The 19,679-nt window shown below is 33.7% G+C and overlaps 1 protein-coding gene across 1 annotated transcript; it reads left to right on the forward strand.

The window, feature by feature from the left end:
• Positions 1 to 1,116: 1,116 nt before the first annotated feature.
• alpha-Est7 (alpha-Esterase-7) lies at positions 1,117 to 6,809 on the forward strand. The gene is made up of 6 exons (XM_036378141.2): positions 1,117 to 1,306; positions 3,386 to 3,698; positions 3,768 to 3,918; positions 3,977 to 4,537; positions 4,640 to 4,797; positions 6,299 to 6,809. Exons 1-6 carry the CDS (start codon positions 1,260 to 1,262, stop codon positions 6,770 to 6,772), a joined length of 1,704 nt encoding a protein of 567 aa, XP_036234034.1. The 5' UTR covers positions 1,117 to 1,259; the 3' UTR covers positions 6,773 to 6,809.
• Positions 6,810 to 19,679: the final 12,870 nt, after the last annotated feature.

Genomic DNA, 19,679 nt, shown 5'->3' on the forward strand with positions numbered 1-19,679 from the left:
TTTAATACCTTGAAGCTTAGGTCAAAGTTGTGTTGACGCGTGTAATAAAATCCACGTAAAATATTTTTTTTTTGTTCGTACACGCAACATGCATGTGCAAATAACTTTGAAACTCAGAGCAACATGTTAAAAGGGCAAAAATGCATATATTACTTGATATATGAAATTATATTTACAACAAGTGAGGAATGGCTAAGTTCGAGGGTACCTAAACATTTCATACTATTGCTAGTTGCCAGGATCAAAGCTGGAAAAATACCAATACACTGTTATTAGAAAAACACGCTCTTTCAATTTCATTAAGATAACACACATATTGACCGATATACCTATGTGGTATAAAGTCAGGAAATTCGAAAATCTTTCTATTAGGTATATGGGGGCTAATGGAATTATTGTTTCGATTCAACCCATTTTTGACGTATAGACATACTATTATCAGAAAAAGATTACTTCCTTATTTCTATAACACATCTCAAAGATTGATCGATATTTTAAAAGTTCGCAATAAGAGCTCAGAAGTATCTGGGCGCTTGAGCAGTTTTTTTGAGTCTGAGTTTGAGTGATCATTTATTTATAAGAATCTAACTCGATTAGTTTTAAGTGATACAAAACAACCGTTCGGTTAACAAGACTATTATGCTCTGTAGCAATCTGTTGTAAGAGTATAAACATTATATCAGCAATAAAAAAAACATACTCATATATATACATATGTAAATGCAATGAGAGCTAGATTGAGAGTGTAATCGACTGATTTTATTTGCTTTATCACATTTAGCGCACTATCTATATATTTATAAACATTGATTAACTTGTGGTGTTGCAAATATGGTATAAAGACGCAAATGTATGTACATACGCTGTATATGTATACAAATAATAATGTAATATATAAATTTAATAGCTTATTAAATACACATAAAGCCCAACAGTATTAATTACAGAGCTAAATTTTTCGTTGTCTGTTTAAAGTATTTTCTTGTATTGGTGAGTGTGCGTGATTACATGGAAAATTTTTATTTGATAGATTTTTAATTTATTTTATTTTTATTTTTGCTTATGATCTACTTTATACAAAGATTATAATGCAAACACAATTCAGTTTAATGAAACAATTCGCCTAGTTTGGGTGTGGCGATATAACGGTGTAGAATAAAAGCGGCGAGAAATATTTATATATATATATACATTTCTAAGTCTGAAGACATTCTAGTTTTTTTATATTACGATTTGTTTCTTAAAATTTATTGTATGAAATGCATTCTAATGTCGGTTTTATAGACAAATTGCGTTGGCGTTTAAAGTAAGTTGTGATTTTGAAAAAAATTATGTGGTTAGATGCATGCGTTTCATCAAATCAAAGAAAGAAGAGTTACAGAAAAGCGAAAAGGTTATAAATGGATTATTTACAGCGTAAATTAAATATATATGTGAATGGACTACAGAGGTTATACAGTTTCAATAAACTTTGCTTTATTGAATTCAGTTGAACAACTGATGCTTTCACATGCAATTTGTTTTGAGATAACAATGCTCATATATAATATAGAAGTGGAGCAGCGAAAGCGACATCCTAGAAGTTACGACAAATATCAAAGTACTCCTAACGAATGTCAATTTGTTTAACTTCAAAATTTTGATGAATTTGAATTAATATGTATTAAATAAAAGAAGAAAAAAATTATATTTATATTCTTGCAACTTGCTTGGGTAAAAGCTGGGAAAATATTTTAGGTATACTGATACATTGTTATTAGAAAAACACGCTATTTCAATGTCGTTTCGGTCATTTTCAATGTGTCATGTTCTGTAATTTTTTTTTTATTGTATTCAGTAATATTTACAATTTCATCATGGAAAGATATACGCAAGATAATCGTTTACAAATTACTCAATTTTATTATCAAAATAATCATTCTCAAATTGCTACTTTTCGTGCGCTTTTGCCATTTTATGGTCGTAATAATCATGCAAATTTGCTCGTATACTTTTAAATAAACAAAATTGTCGATTCTGGTGCATAGAAAATTCACAAATTCTTCATGAACCACCATTACATTCACCTAAATTGACAGTTTGGTGTGGTTTTTGGTCTGGTGGAGTCATCGGTCCGTACTTCTTTCAAAATTTAGCTGTTGACACCGTTACAGTCAATAGAGAGCAGTACATTTCGATGATAACCAACTAATCCGCAGTTGTAAGAAGTTGATTCTGGCAACATCTGGTACCACAACAACAAGGAGCTACATGCAACAACCGAATTATTGCGAGAAAAGTTTGAAGATTCGATAATTTCCAGAAATTGTGACATTTAATGGCCTCTAAGCAATTGTGATTCAGCACTATTAGACTACTTCTTGTGGGGTTATTTAAAGTCTTAGCGATAAACTAGTCTCTCTTCATACGGCTTGATTTAGTGGAAAAAGTAGGTAACGACTTAAGGCATATGTCCGAAATAAATCGGCATTACGAGTTATCAAAGTTGTCGCTTGCCGTATGTTGATCGCACGGGTTTACGAATCAAAAATAAGAAAAAAATGTTGATGCGGCGCTCAGGTTCGCAGACGAAAACGAATGAGTTGAATTGAAGATTCAATCCCTTTTTTATTGTTGTTTGTGTGGGGTGTTATCGTGAGTGGTGGTAACTTGTGTGGTGACATCTTGTGTAGTGTGATCGTGTATGTTGTGAGTGTGAGTTGTTTTCCAAGGTGTGCTGTGTTGCATTAGGGTGTGTCACTATTTACCCTGATGGAGCGGTGTACTTGGAGAGGGGAGTTTATAGTTATTTAAACACCATTTGAATGGTTTTACATTCTGAACTTAATTTTATCGATTGTACTTCACATTAAATAAAAAAAACATTCGAATTTCTTTTACAATTAGTGTTTTTTCTTTTTTTTTTTGATAAAAAATCATATCACTATTATTGGAAAACTATATATATACATAACCCTCTATCGATCTCTATTAGTTTAGGGTGATATAAATAATCGTTTAAACTCTTATGCTCTGTAGCAACATCTTGCAAGAGTAAAAAAACAAAAAATTAAAACCTTACCTCTTTTAAACATGATAAGTGTAAAAAATATGAACAAAATGTTCATCAACTTGGTGAGGTACTTTGTAACGATTACACTGCCTACATTAAAGTAAACTTTCACCCTTCCGAAAAAGCTTTCGTGCTTATGTTAGAGTTCTCTGCTTTATTCATATGTTAATTGAATTGTGACCGTTTTTCCTATCAATGGCGACCATAGATCAAAACTATCAGCGTTCAATTTCGCACTGTGTTTATGAATGAGCCTATTAAGCTATAGCAATAATCAGTTACTAAATAGTAATTTTAGTGGATTATTTAATTAATGGAACTTTAATATTTCAGCGTGCTTGGAAATAAATATGCCCAATATCGCTTAACCACAAACGAAACCGCTGTAGTTGACACCGAATATGGCAAAGTAAAAGGCATCAAGCGGAGAACAATGTACGAAGTGCCATATTATAGCTTCGAGGGCGTCCCCTATGCTAAGCCACCGGTAGGCGAGCTACGTTTCAAAGCGCCTGAACGACCAGAGCCATGGACTGGTGTACTAGATTGTCTGCATCCAAAAGACCGGGCCGTGCAATTACATTTAATAACAAATAATGCAGAAGGTTCGGAAGATTGCCTCTACTTGAATGTGTATGCGAAGAATGTGAGTCAGTATATCTAAGCAAGATTGAGGAAAATTTATTATTGCTACAATAATATACCTAAATAATAGTTAGAACGCGATAAGCCACAACCCGTTTTGGTTTGGATACACGGTGGTGGTTTTGTTACTGGTGAAGCGAACCGTGATTGGTATGGACCAGAATATTTCATGGAGAAAGATGTGATATTGGTTACAGTGCAATATCGGTTGGGCGTTTTCGGTTTGTAAACAGTGTTTTGCGTATTCATAATTTTAAAAACTTAATCGACTATTTTAAGGTTTTCTTACACTCAACGCACCGGAGTTGAATATACCTGGTAATGCTGGTTTGAAAGATCAAGTGTTAGCACTAAAGTGGATTAAAAATAATATAGCCCACTTTGGTGGTGATCCAAATTGCATAACCGTATTCGGTGAAAGTGCTGGTGCTGCCTCAACACATTATCTCGGCATAACTGAACAAACCAGAGGTCTATTTCATCGCGCTATTTTAATGTCTGGCACTGCTATTGCTTCTTGGGCGCACAATGGTCAGGAGCGTCATGCTTATCCACTTGCCAAGCTAGCCGGTTTTAAGGGGGAACATGATGAGCAGCATGTCTTGGAATATCTAAAAAAATGCAAAGCGACCGATCTGGCACAGTTGGAGCAGAAAGTGCTGGCCACCGTTGAGTTAAAACGTAAAATATTGTTTCCTTTTGCTCCTTGTGTAGAACCATATGAAACACCGGACTGTGTAATTCCAAAGAATCCACGTGAACTAATGAGAACAGCCTGGAGTAATTCAATACCCATACTGGCGGGTCATACTTCAGCGGAGGGCTTAGTAATGGTGCCATGTGAGTGCTGAAAAACTATAATTTTTATATGTCAAGTTTCTTTATAAGCCTTAATATATATAATATAATACTTATAATATAATGCATTCACTAAACTTACAGTTTTTAAAGCAATGCCAAGTTTTCTGAATGAATTGGAAACGTGCCGTAGCTTCGTACCATATGAAGTTGTGGATGACGTGGATATCGCGGAAAATGCTGCGAAGCTGAAAAAAATGCATGCCGACAGTGCAGACCTTTCAGCTGACGAATATATAGATGTATGTACTACATTACAAAGCTCAACATTTCATTCGTTTCATCTCATATAATTTTCCATTTTTTTTAAATTCAAAGACTCAGAATATTTATTCATGTTTATATTCTGATGATTATAGTTTCTTCTCTCAGGTATTTTGTAAGAGAGTTTATTTTAACTAGTTGTGTGGCTGTCGCAGCATACGTGTATAGTGTGCATTCCAGTTTAGAAACATCCGCTCAGCGCCGACCGCAGTGACTTGTCTGTACACCGATGACCAATTTTTTTTAACTACGGTCGCAATGGCGGTTTTCAACACAAGTTCATATCAGTTGCAGTCTTGAAATTCGGCATTGCGGTTATCAACTCGCAATTTCAACAATTTCGGTTGAAGTGTTGTTAACTTTTTTTAGGTAATGCGGTTTTTAATTTTGAGCCAGTGGCGTTGACTAGAGTTTAAAAAATATTCAACTGCCACCAAACGGTTGTAGTTAAATATTAATGAATTCATTTAGGAAAATATTAATAGAAAATGGAAAACTAGCTTTTTAAACTATTTCATTTATAATTTTAATCTAATTTACTCAGTTATTATTTTTGTACATAGAAAGGTGAAACATTTGTTGAGTTCGTGGAGTAAATTCCCGTAACTGGACGAGGCAAGTTACAATTTAGAAACAGTAAAAATAAAATTAGAGAATCGTACAAATTGTTTCGAAGATAAAAAGTTGATACAATCTACTACTGATTTTTTTGAGTAAAATTAAATTTCTGAAGCGTTTTGCTACTCTTCAGTTATTGATGTTTTATCCACAGCACACCATACAAGTTTGTTCATGGTATTTGAAAGCAGGTTTTGAAACAACCACAGATATCGTAGGTTGCTTCAGCCCAAAGTTAAAATCATTAAAACCACATTCTTGATAACTATTTTCCTTCATTTAATTTAGTAAAAAACAAAATGATTCCTTATTTAAACGAAAATAACTTATGAATCTACAATACACATTATTCAAAAGCCGTATATTAGTCAATAAAACGTGGGCTTACTTGATGTTAGGAAATTCGAATGGATTTAAGTGAACACGAAGGCATTTTCTTATGCGTCATCTCAGCAGGTTTGGCCTCAACATTTTTGTCATCGTAATATAAATCAAAACTAATAACCAATTAAATAATAATTCACCTTTTCTTCACCACTAAATTAAATTGTTTTGACTGCTTCAACTTCAATTCAACTTATTAACAATCTCAACTATGATCATTCCCCACGTTAGAATTGTGGTTAGCCACCAATAAAATTTTCGTGTTAGGCGCCGTTTTGAATTTTAAAATTTACAACGTTACACCTCACCATCACGATCTCAAAAACTAAAGTGTTTTTTTCGGCAAATCACTTTTCATTAGGCTTCATATGATTTTTATATCAACTGATCATTTCATATAGTAGTAAGAGCCATATCAATGTTTATACAATAATCCTTTATAATTAAACTACATGTCATTACAAAATATTATTTCAGATCAACGCCTATTGGCTTTTCCACTTTCCTCTTCATCGTGTACTGCTCTCGCGTTTGTCTAACGCCACGTCTGTGCCCACATATCTGTACCGCTTCGACTATGACTCGGAAAAATTACCATATCCCAGCCGTATTTGGCGTTTAGGTCGTGGTCTGAAGGGCGTTGCTCATGGCGATGAGCTAGCTTATCTCTTCTCGCATGCAATGACCAACGTAGTCTCCAAGGAGAGTCCTGAATATCGTACAATCCAACGCATGGTTGGCATTTGGACTCAATTTGCCACAACTGGTAATCCAAATGATAAGCATATCTATGGCATGGAGTCACTTACATGGGAACCCGTCCGTACACCTGAACCAGCTTACAAGTGTTTGAATATTGGTGAGGAGCTAAAAATCATAAATTGGCCAGAAATGGAAAAGGCTAAGGTCTGGGCGACTACCTATGATCGAAATAAGGATTTATTGTTTTAAGTATGTGTGTGTATAATAAAACTTATAATTGTGGTAGGCGCATGGTGTTAGTAGTTATTTCTTATGCTAATGATATTGTAAATCTAAAAGTAATATATATTTGACTCCATTATATTATATGTATAGATATTATACAATATATGTATCTACACTTGACTTAAACTTTAGCGAAAACTATCATTAGAGGATATTTTCCGTTATATTGCCTTATTTTTAGAAAATTTCATAAATATAGCGCTTAAAAATATTGAAAGATGAAAATTTATAAGGTTAGTTACGATTTAGCAGATTCCTCTAAAAATAATTTTATTAATATTTGAAGTTTTTCGAGAAACCTTTGCTGTGAATATCTAGTGTTAATTTGAAAAACAACATGTGGCTTAAAATGTCTTCACTATGATCTCAGTAGTTAAACAGATGCACCGTAAAACTGTTGTACAAATTTTGAAATTAATATTTTGCTAAGTGTTTTGTAGTTTGAAGAACACAAATGCAATCGCTGGAAATGCATACTGGAAAATAGAGGCAGTTTCGTTGTTTTCTTCAAAAAAGAATTTTATAAAGAAAGTAGGTAAGATAACAAAGGAAACTATAGTAATAGACATCATTTGAAAATATTCCATTTCGTGGTAATTTTGCACTTCGTGTCAGATGAGGGGTACTAAAAATTCATATACTTTCCATAATTATTTAGGAGGTGTTGAAATGTCAGACTCGTTCGATGCCCACCATGGGCAGGTTAGTCCACTTTTTTTAAGTGCCTAAATCGGTGTAAATTAGAAATAAAAAGAAATCTACATTTATCTTTGAAATTATGTATAAGATTTTCTACGGCTCGCCTCGCCTTTCCAAGGTACTGTAATCTACTTGTTAGAATCTGGATATTTTTGGAAGAATTATGTTTTAGCGCAGATGTAGACGTAAGTTTATCTAAGATGCTAATTTGGGAAGCAAAAAATAGAAAATTGAAACTAAACAACGAGCTGTTTTCTACCCTAAAGTGTTAAAATTGGGCTTTAGTACTGCGGCTAAATATGGCGGTTGTTTCTGACGATAGGTATATAATAAATTCCGAACGTTATACTGCAAATAGTATGAAATTGTCGACGAAACCTAAAAATATAAAGAAAACTTTAAATCAACTTTTGACTTTATTCACAGAACTCATAAAAGCATTAAATATTTCGGGAGAAACGAGTTGAAATAATAGTTCATTAATTATATTAATAAGATTAATTATTTAAAGGATTATCTTTCTTTTTGCCATAAAGTATATTGACCTGGTTCTAAACTTCTATTTAAGAACTGTCCTCGTAAAGCATGTGAAAGGGATCTCAGAACTCCAGACTCCAGACTTAGTATTTTTTTTTTTTTTTGGATTTCGGAAAGTTAAAAATATGCTCATAAATATAATCATAAATATATAAATATTAAATGCGTAAATATGCATAAAAGTAATAGCTGATGTCATATTTAATATCTGCAAGATTGTGTTTGTTCAAGTGCATAACTTCGACACCACAAGAGATGAACTAAAGACATATAAAAATTTGTGTTAAACAATCAAAGTAATAATGAAATAATAAACACATATTAATAAGCAATTTGCTGTAACACAGCTGGACGTCAAAGTGAAACACCACAATAGGGGTGCTGGAAAGTGAAGTGATTTCGAAACTCCTGAAATTGAAATGAGAGTGCACATAAATAAGGCGCCTTGGGGATGTATAAAAAGGCATGGAGATGGCAAATAATTTTTAGGGGAATGAAGTGCTTGCATTAAAAATTTATTACTGCATAAAGTATATATATATTATGTAAAATTTATAAATATATAAAAAAAAATTATATAAACATATATTATAAATATCGACACTTTAGTATAAGAATTGACAACAAAACTATTATTTTACAGCGAATAATTTTCCAGTGCTAAAATATTTAATAAAAAAAAAACTTTTCTTTTTCAAGTGCACATTCATTCTTATAATTTCCCAAAGGCATAACTTTTCGTCATTATTACTACAAAGTGCTCGTAAGAATTTTCTGACTCAGTCATCAATAAAAAATGATACGATTACTAGCAATCGTAGAATATTCATGAAGATGTGTGTATGTGTGTTTTATTTTCTAAGTCGATTATTATGGTGCAGTTCGAAATTTTTTATGATGTTTTAACCACGGCAGCACTTTGAATTTCTTCTTCCGTACCACTCCAATTATTGCATGATAGGGAGATGGATTAATAATACATTATCTTATATTCTCCCATTGCTATTTCTAAGGTGAGTCCTATTAAAACCACTTCCTAAAAAAACAAATACCCTTGTTATTAGAAAACGAAAAATCTTTTTCTTAACATTATCAATTAATAAAGAAATTAATGGGAGCAGAGATCTCTCTATACTTAAATCTTCAGGTTTGGAGTATGTCAATACCAGAAGTCATTTCGTATTACCACTTAGGTATATAGTAGTGTAAAAAACGGCGTACACAATTGATCTTTACGGAATTTTTACGATATTCACCAACACATTGCCACGAAGCCCTTGCGTATATGTCATATAAAGGGTTTTCCAATAAGAGTGATTCAAATTTGATGTGAAGTACAATCGATACAATTCAGTTCTGATTGTAACATCGTTCAAATGGCCTAAACCACATTTTTTTGCAGAAACGAATTTAATGAACCCAATTTCTAGTATTTTTTCCATTAAATCAAGCCGTATGAAGGGAGCCTGGTTTATCGCTTAGACTTTAAATAACCCCACAAGAAGAAGTCTAATGGTGTTGAATCACAATTTCTTAGAGGCCACTGAAACTGTCAATTTAGGTGAATATAATGGTTGTTCATGAATAATTTGTGGATTTTTGTTGCACCAGAATCAACAGTATTGTTTATGTATCACACCACTCAGATGAAAGTAAGCCTCATGGGAGAAAATGAATCAGTAAATTCACGACGTTTATGGTGCTCCTATGGCTTCAGTTCTTGGGTGAGAACAATTTTATATGGACGCAAGCCCGAATCCTTTCTTAAAATTCACCAGGTTGTGGGTTGAGACATTCCAAATTCTTAGAATCGACAAAGTGAGGTCTTCAGCAACGCTTGTCTGAACGGCAGAAATATTTTCATTACTTCGAGCAGTTCTTTGCCGTATTGGCACTTTAATAATCTGTAAACGTTGTTCTTGCGTATATCTTTCTATGATGAAATTGTAAACATTAGTGAATGAATTGGAAAAAAATTAAAGATCATGACATGTTAAAATGGCCGAAACGGCACTTAGATACCATATCTTCCATATTGGTAAACCCGATATAATAAAACCATAAACACGCACATTTATATAAAACATATGTATGTATATGTGTGCTGTTAACAAGCCCCATTATCTGTATATATAGAAGTATATATTGTGATATGCACCTCTTCATGTATAACTGCATGCTGCTCATATAATTATATGCAAAAGATAAGCGCGCATAGTTGTAGAATAGCTGCGCATTAAAGAAAATTGCATTGCTGTCATGCAATTGCGTGCACATATGCACGACTCTCACCATACCTGCAGACATATCTAAGTATCAGAATGACGCAACAATTGCTAGGGTAACGATGCAGCACACACTTACGCAAAGTCATTGAACAGATGGCTACTGGCAAGTGATGATAGTTTTGCGTGTTCTTCATGGTGCCAAGCGTAATTTGTTTCAAATGTGTATAATAACAAGATTCAATCACCGGGTTCCACTAGGTACTGCAAGTCACTTGCACACTCAGAAGGCACTGTCATTTCCAGGAATATAGATTTTTGTATATTTTCACTTACGGAAAATATAGCAATCATAATTGTACTGCAGCATATTCCCCGGATGTTGCAATATCGCCGATATTTCTTGCTGTTACATATGAACAATCCGGCTAAACTCGCAGGCAGTTACAGACAATATTCTCGAGAAGCGTTCTGAATCAACCGCAGAATGCAAAAATTACATAGAGGTCGGTCAGTGGTCAAATGATTGCCAGAAAAGAGTTTTTGGCTTCGAAAATTCAAAAATTTACTTCAGGCACCTGCGGTACACTGCCAGTGGTTTCGATGAGCCTTTCCCTCTCTCTGGCCGTCTGCCCGTTTAATTGCGTGTATCTATGTACACGAACTAGTCACTCAATTTTTAAGATATCGATATGAATTTCTGCACACATATTTTTCTACCATACAAACTGATAGATTAAAATACAGGGATAGTATGTAAAACCTTTTTTATTTTACGAGATATCTTCACGAACTTTGGAACAAACTAATCGATTAAAATACAGTTCAAGTAGAGAAAACTTTTGTATTTGACGAGATATCTTCCCGCATTTTGACCCGGATTATTGTGCAAGGCAACTAAACAATCTCCAATCGGGTTACTACAGCATATAGCTGCCATACAAACTGATCGATGAAAATCAAGTTAAAGAGAGAAAAAGCTTAAAAATATTGACCAGCTGGTAAAACAAGATGAGTAACTGATATTTGGCGAAATAAAGGATCGCTTCCCTAGGCAGCATTAGTTGATTTTATAAATATATAAAATAAACCGTAGAAAGTGTCTACTTTTACTACACAGAGGAAATGGGATCTCCAACTCAATCCTCAGTATTACGAACTCCTGGCAAAATTAGAGACATTTATTAGCCATATTAAGATTGGCCATTTATATAAAAAAGAGATAGTTAGTTGTGTGTAAAAACCGTCATGTTATACAACGTTAGCTTTATATAATTTCTTTTCGGTTGCAATCTAGTCTTGTACTGCCTTACTTGTTTTCCTTGTGTTATTAGCATTCCTTGAATAGCTGATGATGCGCGCGACAATGGCGAATTACAGTCAGCGATTGGGGTAATAAAATGAAATAGATAGCTTTATATATAAATATATATATATATATATATATATATATATTATGTAAGGTAGAAATGAATATGTTTAAGGTATAAGCACATACTATAAGCACATGCAATTTGGTTATATACTTATAAATAAAGGTTTACAAATAAACATCTTCATGTGCGTGTGTAAATTATGAAATCATATCGCAATCAAAGGCGGCAATTGTCGTTTTGATGTATACAAGTGCATTAATTTGAATCCATTCATTCACAACAGCATTTCGTAATATACACACGTACATATGTGTGGGAGATGCAAACACCTCCGGTGCAAATGAAAGATGTGCTCTTATGGGCATTTACCATATACGTATAGTAGTTGTTGGTATAGCGGCTCTGTTGCGTTATCTAATATGGTTTATGGCAAAATAGGTCAATAAAGCAGTCAATTGGATTTGATTGATTTTTCATTCCTTTCATCAATACATACATAATAGTTCTCAATTGCACGATTGACCTGCATGGATCGAAAGCGGCCAGTGTATAATTTACACATGTATGCCTGTACAATATTTTATATGTATTGGATTATGCTTTAGTAGAGTAGAGGGCTAACTCATCGATTTCCAACTGGTAAAATGTTGTGCACTTGTGTTTGAGCCAGATTTTACTTAGTTCAGTCGGTTTTTTATACCCTAAGTTTGTAATACCCAGAAGGAAATATAAGAGACCCCATATAATTTATATATACATGATTAGCATGACGAGCTAAATCGATTTAGCCAGTCAGTCTGTCTGGACGGATATACGCGAACTGGTCACGCAGTTTTTGAGATATTGAGAAGCTGTTCATTTGGCGGAACCGCCGATATCTGGGCACTATTGCATACAGCTGCCATACAAACTGACCGAACGGAATCAAGTTCTTGTAAGGAATCTTTTGTATTTTTGAAGGATATTATAACATCGATGCAGGCGAGGTTAACGTTTTTTCTTGTTTATTTAAATTATTTATATCAAGATCCATTTAATTATATCAATGGTTCTATGAAAATTTTATTGGATGGGTATCGACTAAGTTGATATTCTTGATTATATTAAATATAACCGATATCTCATAAAGCTTGTGTAGTCGGGGTCAAATTCATCGATATCTCAATTTGTCGATATCTCAAAACCTGAGAGATAGTTCGCGTAGATTCAGAAAGACGAACGAACTGAGGAACATGACTAAATCTACTAAAATCCTCAAGCTGTTCAATTATATATACAATTTATAGGGTGTCCTTCTAGGTGTTAATTAAACGGAACGTTTGCTAAGAGTTCTGACTAAGAGCGGCCTACGTAAGTAAACGCTTTGTGGTACGTAATGAATCCCGTTGAAGTCTGATTAATTCGTTGGTGTTTACAAAGGTTCCGACTTGCTTTCCTGAATTCAATGACAATTTTCGTAACTGCTTAAACATGCAAGTATATTGTACTTTCCGCGAGTTAGCTTAAAGGATCATAACTGTAAATTACAATACATAAATCGCAAATCGAACATTAAGCGCTCAAAGACTGTCTTCAGTTGTACTCAAATTTAAAAACAAATGTATTCAGCTCATCCTTCATTTGAAGTGCATTGAAGTCAATCAACTTCTACTGCAATTGGTAAATGCCAACAAAGCCTTAACGAGTGCAAATGCATCGAGTTGTAAAATGTCTAAACATGTCGACTCCGCCAGCGGCAAATGCAAATGGCAGCGAACTGATAACAATGATGCGAGTATTCCTAAGAGCAGTCACTGTCAGCTGTCACTTTGCTGTTGTGCTAACTCTCCGCCTGTCATTGTAGTGTAAAAGTTAATGAGCACAGCGAATTGATTGCAAAGCGCGCCGCGACGGAGCCTCATAGCTCACATATATTACAAATGTCAACTACCAGACGTTTCCCATGGATACTTGTATGCAACTCGTATTAACAAAAGAGCTTATAGGCTGTCTTCGTTGAAGTGCACATTTTCTAAGCTATTGATTGACATCACTTAGTTGAACTAGATGCAGTTTAGTTTTGCCACTTTCAGCTCGCTTGTATTGCAGTAGGCAGCGCTGTGGTCTAAATGCTTCGAACTGCTACACATTTTCCTCTGCTATTCAAGTTTAATGAGTGGGTTTAGATTTGTTGATTTTCCACTTGCTAACTGTATCAATGCGCATAATGATTGCTATTCGCAGAGTATAATGCATGCTGATTCGAAGTAGTGAAAATGCAATGCGCCATAAAATATTAGTCGGGGGAAAAGTTGCAACTTTAGCGATTTTATTTGAAGACTTACAATGCTCAATACTGATATCATTTAATCTCGATTAATATGGTTTTAAGGGTTCGATTTATAAATGACTTCTTTAAAAATTCAATAATCCAAACAAAATAGATTTCTGATACTTTGAGTGATTTAGAATTATGAATTCGTTAATATGAGTATACATTCTTACCAAAGAACAATGAAAACTGTATAACTTTCAAGCGGCACAGATTCTCGTTTCTACTGCTTTAGGTTAGCATTACCAAGTTAACATGTGTGAACAGCAAGGTCACTAGCATACTCGGTTTTACAAATATGGTTGTTCTCGTATATGAAGAAATGGCATGACCGCACGTTTCAACATTATCTCTAAAATTTTTTAGCTCAGCCATAGAAAATAGACAAAAAAACTGTGAATGCACTTTGATTTGAATTTTCATCGACCTCAAGGTTTCTAGGTTTTAAGCAATACAGCTGGTAGCTTTTATTTAAGCTCCTTGGTAGTCTGCATATACTAGTCACCGAAATTGGATACTATTTGATTTCTCGTAGCTTAAGCATTCAAAATGCATGGTCTCCTTACTCACCGTCAGTTAATCACATGCCTTTATAGAATAGCTGGCAGTTGGAAAAGAAAATCAAACGAAAATTGGGCGCTAAGAATATTTTAACGTTGTCTACTTCAAGCACATTCAAGAGCTGTGCATAATGAGTAGATGAGATAAAATATTCATCCTATTAACCCAATTTTCATGTATAGCCCATTACACCCTGAAGAGAGTATGTTTTTTATTGGACAAGATATAATATCTTCACAAAATTTGGCATGGATTATTTATTAGCGCAACAATATAAGCTTCGGAGAAATTGTTCAAATTGTACCACTATAGCATATAGCTGCCATACAAACTGAATGATCGGAATCAAGTTCTTGTAATAAAAACCTTTTTATTTGACAAGGTATCTTCACAAAATTGGTTCGAACTATTATTCAGAACAATGATATGATCTCTGAACAAATTGTTCAGATCGGATTACTATAGTATATAAAAAAATCAATTTGGAACCGTTTTTTGTGTGGGGTCTTATTACTTAGGTGCAGCCAAAGTTAATGGTTTTTCTTATTTTAACTAAATATATTTATTTTTTCCTATTTTCATACAAGAAAAAATATTCATGGCCAACGACTTCCGAACCTAGCAGCAGCGGTTAGCATATTCAAAACCGACTCTGTTCTATCTGCACACAGACCAATTCCTACCGCTTATATTAGTCAAAACTATTTTAAATTTTTATTTACAGAAAACTCATACCCGGAAAAAAGGTTTCGCACAAATTATTATATTTCTTGTAAATCTTTGCGAAACTCTTAAATTTTCATTGCTCGCCATATGCCCATAAATATAGCGTATTTACATTGCCACATTTCGCAACAATTTATAGTATTTGCAATTGGGGAAAATAATTTTAAGTCGCCATAATACAACTGTGTATTTTGTTACAGTAAAATTGTAACACTGCAGCAAATAATACTGCTGGGCACGTTGGCTGCTGAGTACACAGTTTGTTGGTGTTGCCATAAATATTTCATTACACAGAAACCAATTGGCGTAATCCAAACAGATTCGATCAAACTTAACCGTCATTTGAAAATATCGGGATACAAACTGTGCACACATAGTTTTTTATTTTGATTTGTATCGGTTTTTTGCGCCAATCGTTGTTCTTGTTGTTTTGCAACTCAATTACATTAATAAAATTTTACAATCTCACTTTCATGTTAATGTCGACCACCAAAAATACAGTAGTCATACAATTTTTTTATTTATTTTTTTTTGTATGCAAGTGTCGTATTGTGTAAAATTTTGTTACACACCAGCAGCTAAAGTGTGACCAGAATGTTACTAAAAAGTGTGTTATACATAGCATGTTGGCATTTAGGGTGGTTCTAAATTTTGATTTCTAATGATTACACTCTAAAACGGGACTGCTATGGTCGAAATAACGAATGTCAAGGAATGGAACGTCAAGGCAGGTAACATGCAGTTGAAATCCGAAGAGGCTTATTTTTAAACTAATACTTAGTGCAATGAATTTTAACCGTTGACATATGAAGGATGTTTTTTTAGACATGAGGTTTTCAAACAAAAAAAAAAATGCATATAGTTTAAAGTTAGTAGCCCTAACTACTTAATTTAGTTTTATTATGACAAGAAAATGTTTGATTTAAAAATGATTTCTGGCAAAAGACCGCCGCGACTGACTCAAAAAAATTTTAAACGAGAGTCCCAAGTTTCGACAACTTTTTGCAGCAGTTGGAGCCGTAATAATAGCAATAGCACGCCTCTTTCAAAACTTCAACCAACTCAGGCTTAATCTGCGTAAACAAGTGACTTCACATAACCCCACAAAATTTAGTTCAGCGTTGTTCAATCGCACGATCTTGAAGGCCACGCCATAAAACCATGCGATTACCTAAAGTTTCCTTCAATAAATTGATTGTTCCAATTTCATGACTTTAAAGCGTGCCCCATTGACTGTAACACTATGACCGGCATCCGTTTTGAAGAAAGAAGGACCAATGATTAACTCTGCCCATAGACCACATCAAACAGTGATTTTTGGAGAATGTAATGGCGTCTCAACAATGACTAGTGGATCATCCATCATCATCACTCCAAATGGGACAATTTTGTTTATTGACCTACCCAATCAAACAAAAGTGAGCTTAATCGCTGAACAAAATTTTCTTGTTATGCGTCGCTCGAACCGAACCACTATTTTGGCAATAACTTTGCACGATTAGTAAACTTAGTTGCGTAGTAAGTCTGTTCATTATAAAATGGCTTTGGCAGCTGTTAAAAAACCAACTCCGAAAAACGTATTGCCTCATTGAAAACCACAAGTTTGAAAAAAACTCTCGTCATGATAGTAATATAGTCTAATATACACATATTTTTAAGTTTTAGTGCGGATTTTGGCTGGTTTCTGTACTGATGTATGTATCTCAATATTGACTTATGCAAAACACACACCCAAGCTTTCAACATACGAAAACCTAACCTTTAGTGTTAGGTATTGTAGTATACTTGTAGTTGTAGGTATTGCGGTTGTAGTAATATCGAGTGTAAAAAATACGTATTTGAATATTTAGGTTATAAAGTAATAGAAAATGCAATATACAATTTTTGAATGTATACTTATAGTTATGTATATTACCACCCTAATGCATAAACACAAATATGAGAATTTGCATTGTGTACTGTTTGCGCTTCTACTTATAATGTATGTACGTAGAACAGAGCTACGCATTATGCACAATTTTCCATGTGCACAAATTTCAATTATTTTTCAATAATTTATTAGGGTTTTCATTATGCGTTTGCGGTTGCCAACATTGGCAAGCCACAGCAGATGACACCAGCAAAGTGAGTGATGTGTATTATGATATCAAAAACCATACACACGAAATGCCTGACGCATAATTGAACACGCAACGACGACTCAGCTTTATTTTTTTTATCTGCTGTGTGATCCTTTATATGTAATGTTATGTGCGCGTCTAAATTTCTGTTTTAGTTAATGACATCTCTATGTACAACTAGTTATTGCCATATCGCGTTTCATGCTAAACGAATTTTACATCGAGACTGTATGTCAAAAAGAATAAGGAAGTGTAAATTTGAACTGGTGGTTGCGCTGATCATTTGTATACACAGCTCGTTGGAATATCCAGCCGGTATGTAACATATTAGTAACTCCAAAATTGTTGCCTCCTATCACTACTTTTCCATGCAACATGTATGTATAGCTGTGTGCGTGTGCATTTACGCATTTTACTAGTAACATTAAAAATTCAAGTGCCACAACATTGAAATGACAAGTAAAATTTCTGAGGAAAAACTGTAATTTTTGAAAGTAACGGCAAATACAATGCAAAAAGAAACCAAATTAAAAGGACATATCTGCTTTTAATTGGGAGAAATTTTCAATATGAAATTGCGTGTTTGTTGGCAGAAAGTGAAAGTTTGCATGTTCTGGAATCTAAGTGATTATTTTCTTTCATTTGCCGATGATGCTATGTATCTCTGCTAAGGAAATTTTAAAGTTTGGTGCCATAGCTATAAATTAGAAAACAATTGCTAATATTTAAGGTTGTATTCTAGTCTAGCAAGTTTGAAGTATCTAAAATTTTTCTCTTACATATTACAGTTTAGATATTCAAAAATTTCTCTTTGAAAGGAAAATTATTTCCAAAATTATGGCCGTTTTATTGTCGTTGCAACTTGGCCGGTTTAGTTCTAACTTAAAACTATAAGCGCGTTCTTCTTGAAACTTTTTTTCGAATCGTTAACCGCAATTTCTTAAGTTCTACCGGACCGATGTACCTAAAATTTTAAGAGAGCTTCTTAGACAGACTTGTCTATGTGCGGAACTAGCATCTTAAAATTTCAATTTTTACCATTTTTAAAAAATTCGAAAAAGTGGTAAAAAGGTTGCTTTTTTTCAGACCATTTTGTGAAAATTTTTTGTTCCAACTTTTCCCTAGTTCCAGACATTGTAACAATATTCTAGATTAATACTTATAACCTGAACAGGGTATATTAAGTTTGCCCAGAAGGATACGTCGGAGACCTTCTAAATTATATATATAAATGATCAGCATGTAGACCTCAGTTGAGTTAGCCATGTCCGTCTGTCTGTCTGTATATATACGAACTAGTCCCTCAGTTCATAAGCTATCGATCTGAAACTTTGTACCTGCTCTTTCTTCACTTACAAGTAGAAGCTGCTCGTTTATAGGAACGGTCGCTATCAGACCACTATAACATATAGGAATCAAGTGCTTGTATGGGAAACTTTTTGATTTGACGAAATGTCTTCACGAAATGTGGCATGGATTATTATTTGAAGCTAAAATGTAATATCGGTAGAAAGTGTTCAGATCAGAGCTTTACATCATATAGCTGCCATACAAACTGAACGATCGAAATCAAGTTTTTGTAAGAAACATTTGTATTTGTGAAGGTATTATAGCTTTGGTGCAATCGAAGTTTTCTTGTTATTTTATTTTTTGGTTTCAGATTGCTATTGTTAATAAATAACTTATAAAAAATGGATATTTAAGATATTAATTGCCTTACTCTTACGACACTTCAAAAATTACCTGAAATTCATGCCTGTAGACTAGATTATCCCTTTAAATTAAAGTGTGACATTCCACTTGTTATTCATTTTAATAAAATTTATAAAGTAACTAATAAAAATAATAATAAAAGCAAAAATCAAAGATGTGGATAAAGTGTAGCATTTACTTTCGACTTTACCATCTACCTATGATGGAGTTCAATCGAAACTTTCTCTTTTGCAAATTTGAGCCTGTAATTTGCTAAAAATCGTTAGTTAGAGCACGAAATCAAACTTATGAAGTAAGAAGAGCTTACGGTGTAACCAAGCATTTTATACTCTCGCAACTTGCAAGCAGGCCGAGGAAATATCTTAAGGTGTTGGTAAAGCTTTATATAGCTATATAAATAGCTAGGCGAAGTATTACGCTGATTTCACCCATTTGAAGAGGTTATTAATAAGATGTGCTTTCAGAATTTCATTAAGATTTGTAACAAATTGATCGCTAGATGCGATATAAAAATATTTAAATTTTAAAAGTTTGTTTTATAGAAAGTTGGCGAGGTTGTCATTCGCCCTAAAAGTGTGTAATAGTAACAACTTCATGCACCAA

This window comes from Bactrocera oleae, chromosome 2, assembly GCF_042242935.1.
Source record: "Bactrocera oleae isolate idBacOlea1 chromosome 2, idBacOlea1, whole genome shotgun sequence".
NCBI classification, from domain to species: domain Eukaryota; kingdom Metazoa; phylum Arthropoda; class Insecta; order Diptera; family Tephritidae; genus Bactrocera; species Bactrocera oleae.

Bases quoted from the DNA above. Each gene is read 5' to 3' on its own strand.
- alpha-Est7 (XM_036378141.2), top strand. From the start codon at position 1,260: ATGCATTCTAATGTCGGTTTTATAGACAAATTGCGTTGGCGTTTAAA. The intron at 3,919-3,976 runs GTTTGTAAACAG...GACTATTTTAAG, and splicing joins ATATCGGTTGGGCGTTTTCG to GTTTTCTTACACTCAACGCA. The intron at 4,538-4,639 runs GTGAGTGCTGAA...CTAAACTTACAG, and splicing joins GGGCTTAGTAATGGTGCCAT to TTTTTAAAGCAATGCCAAGT.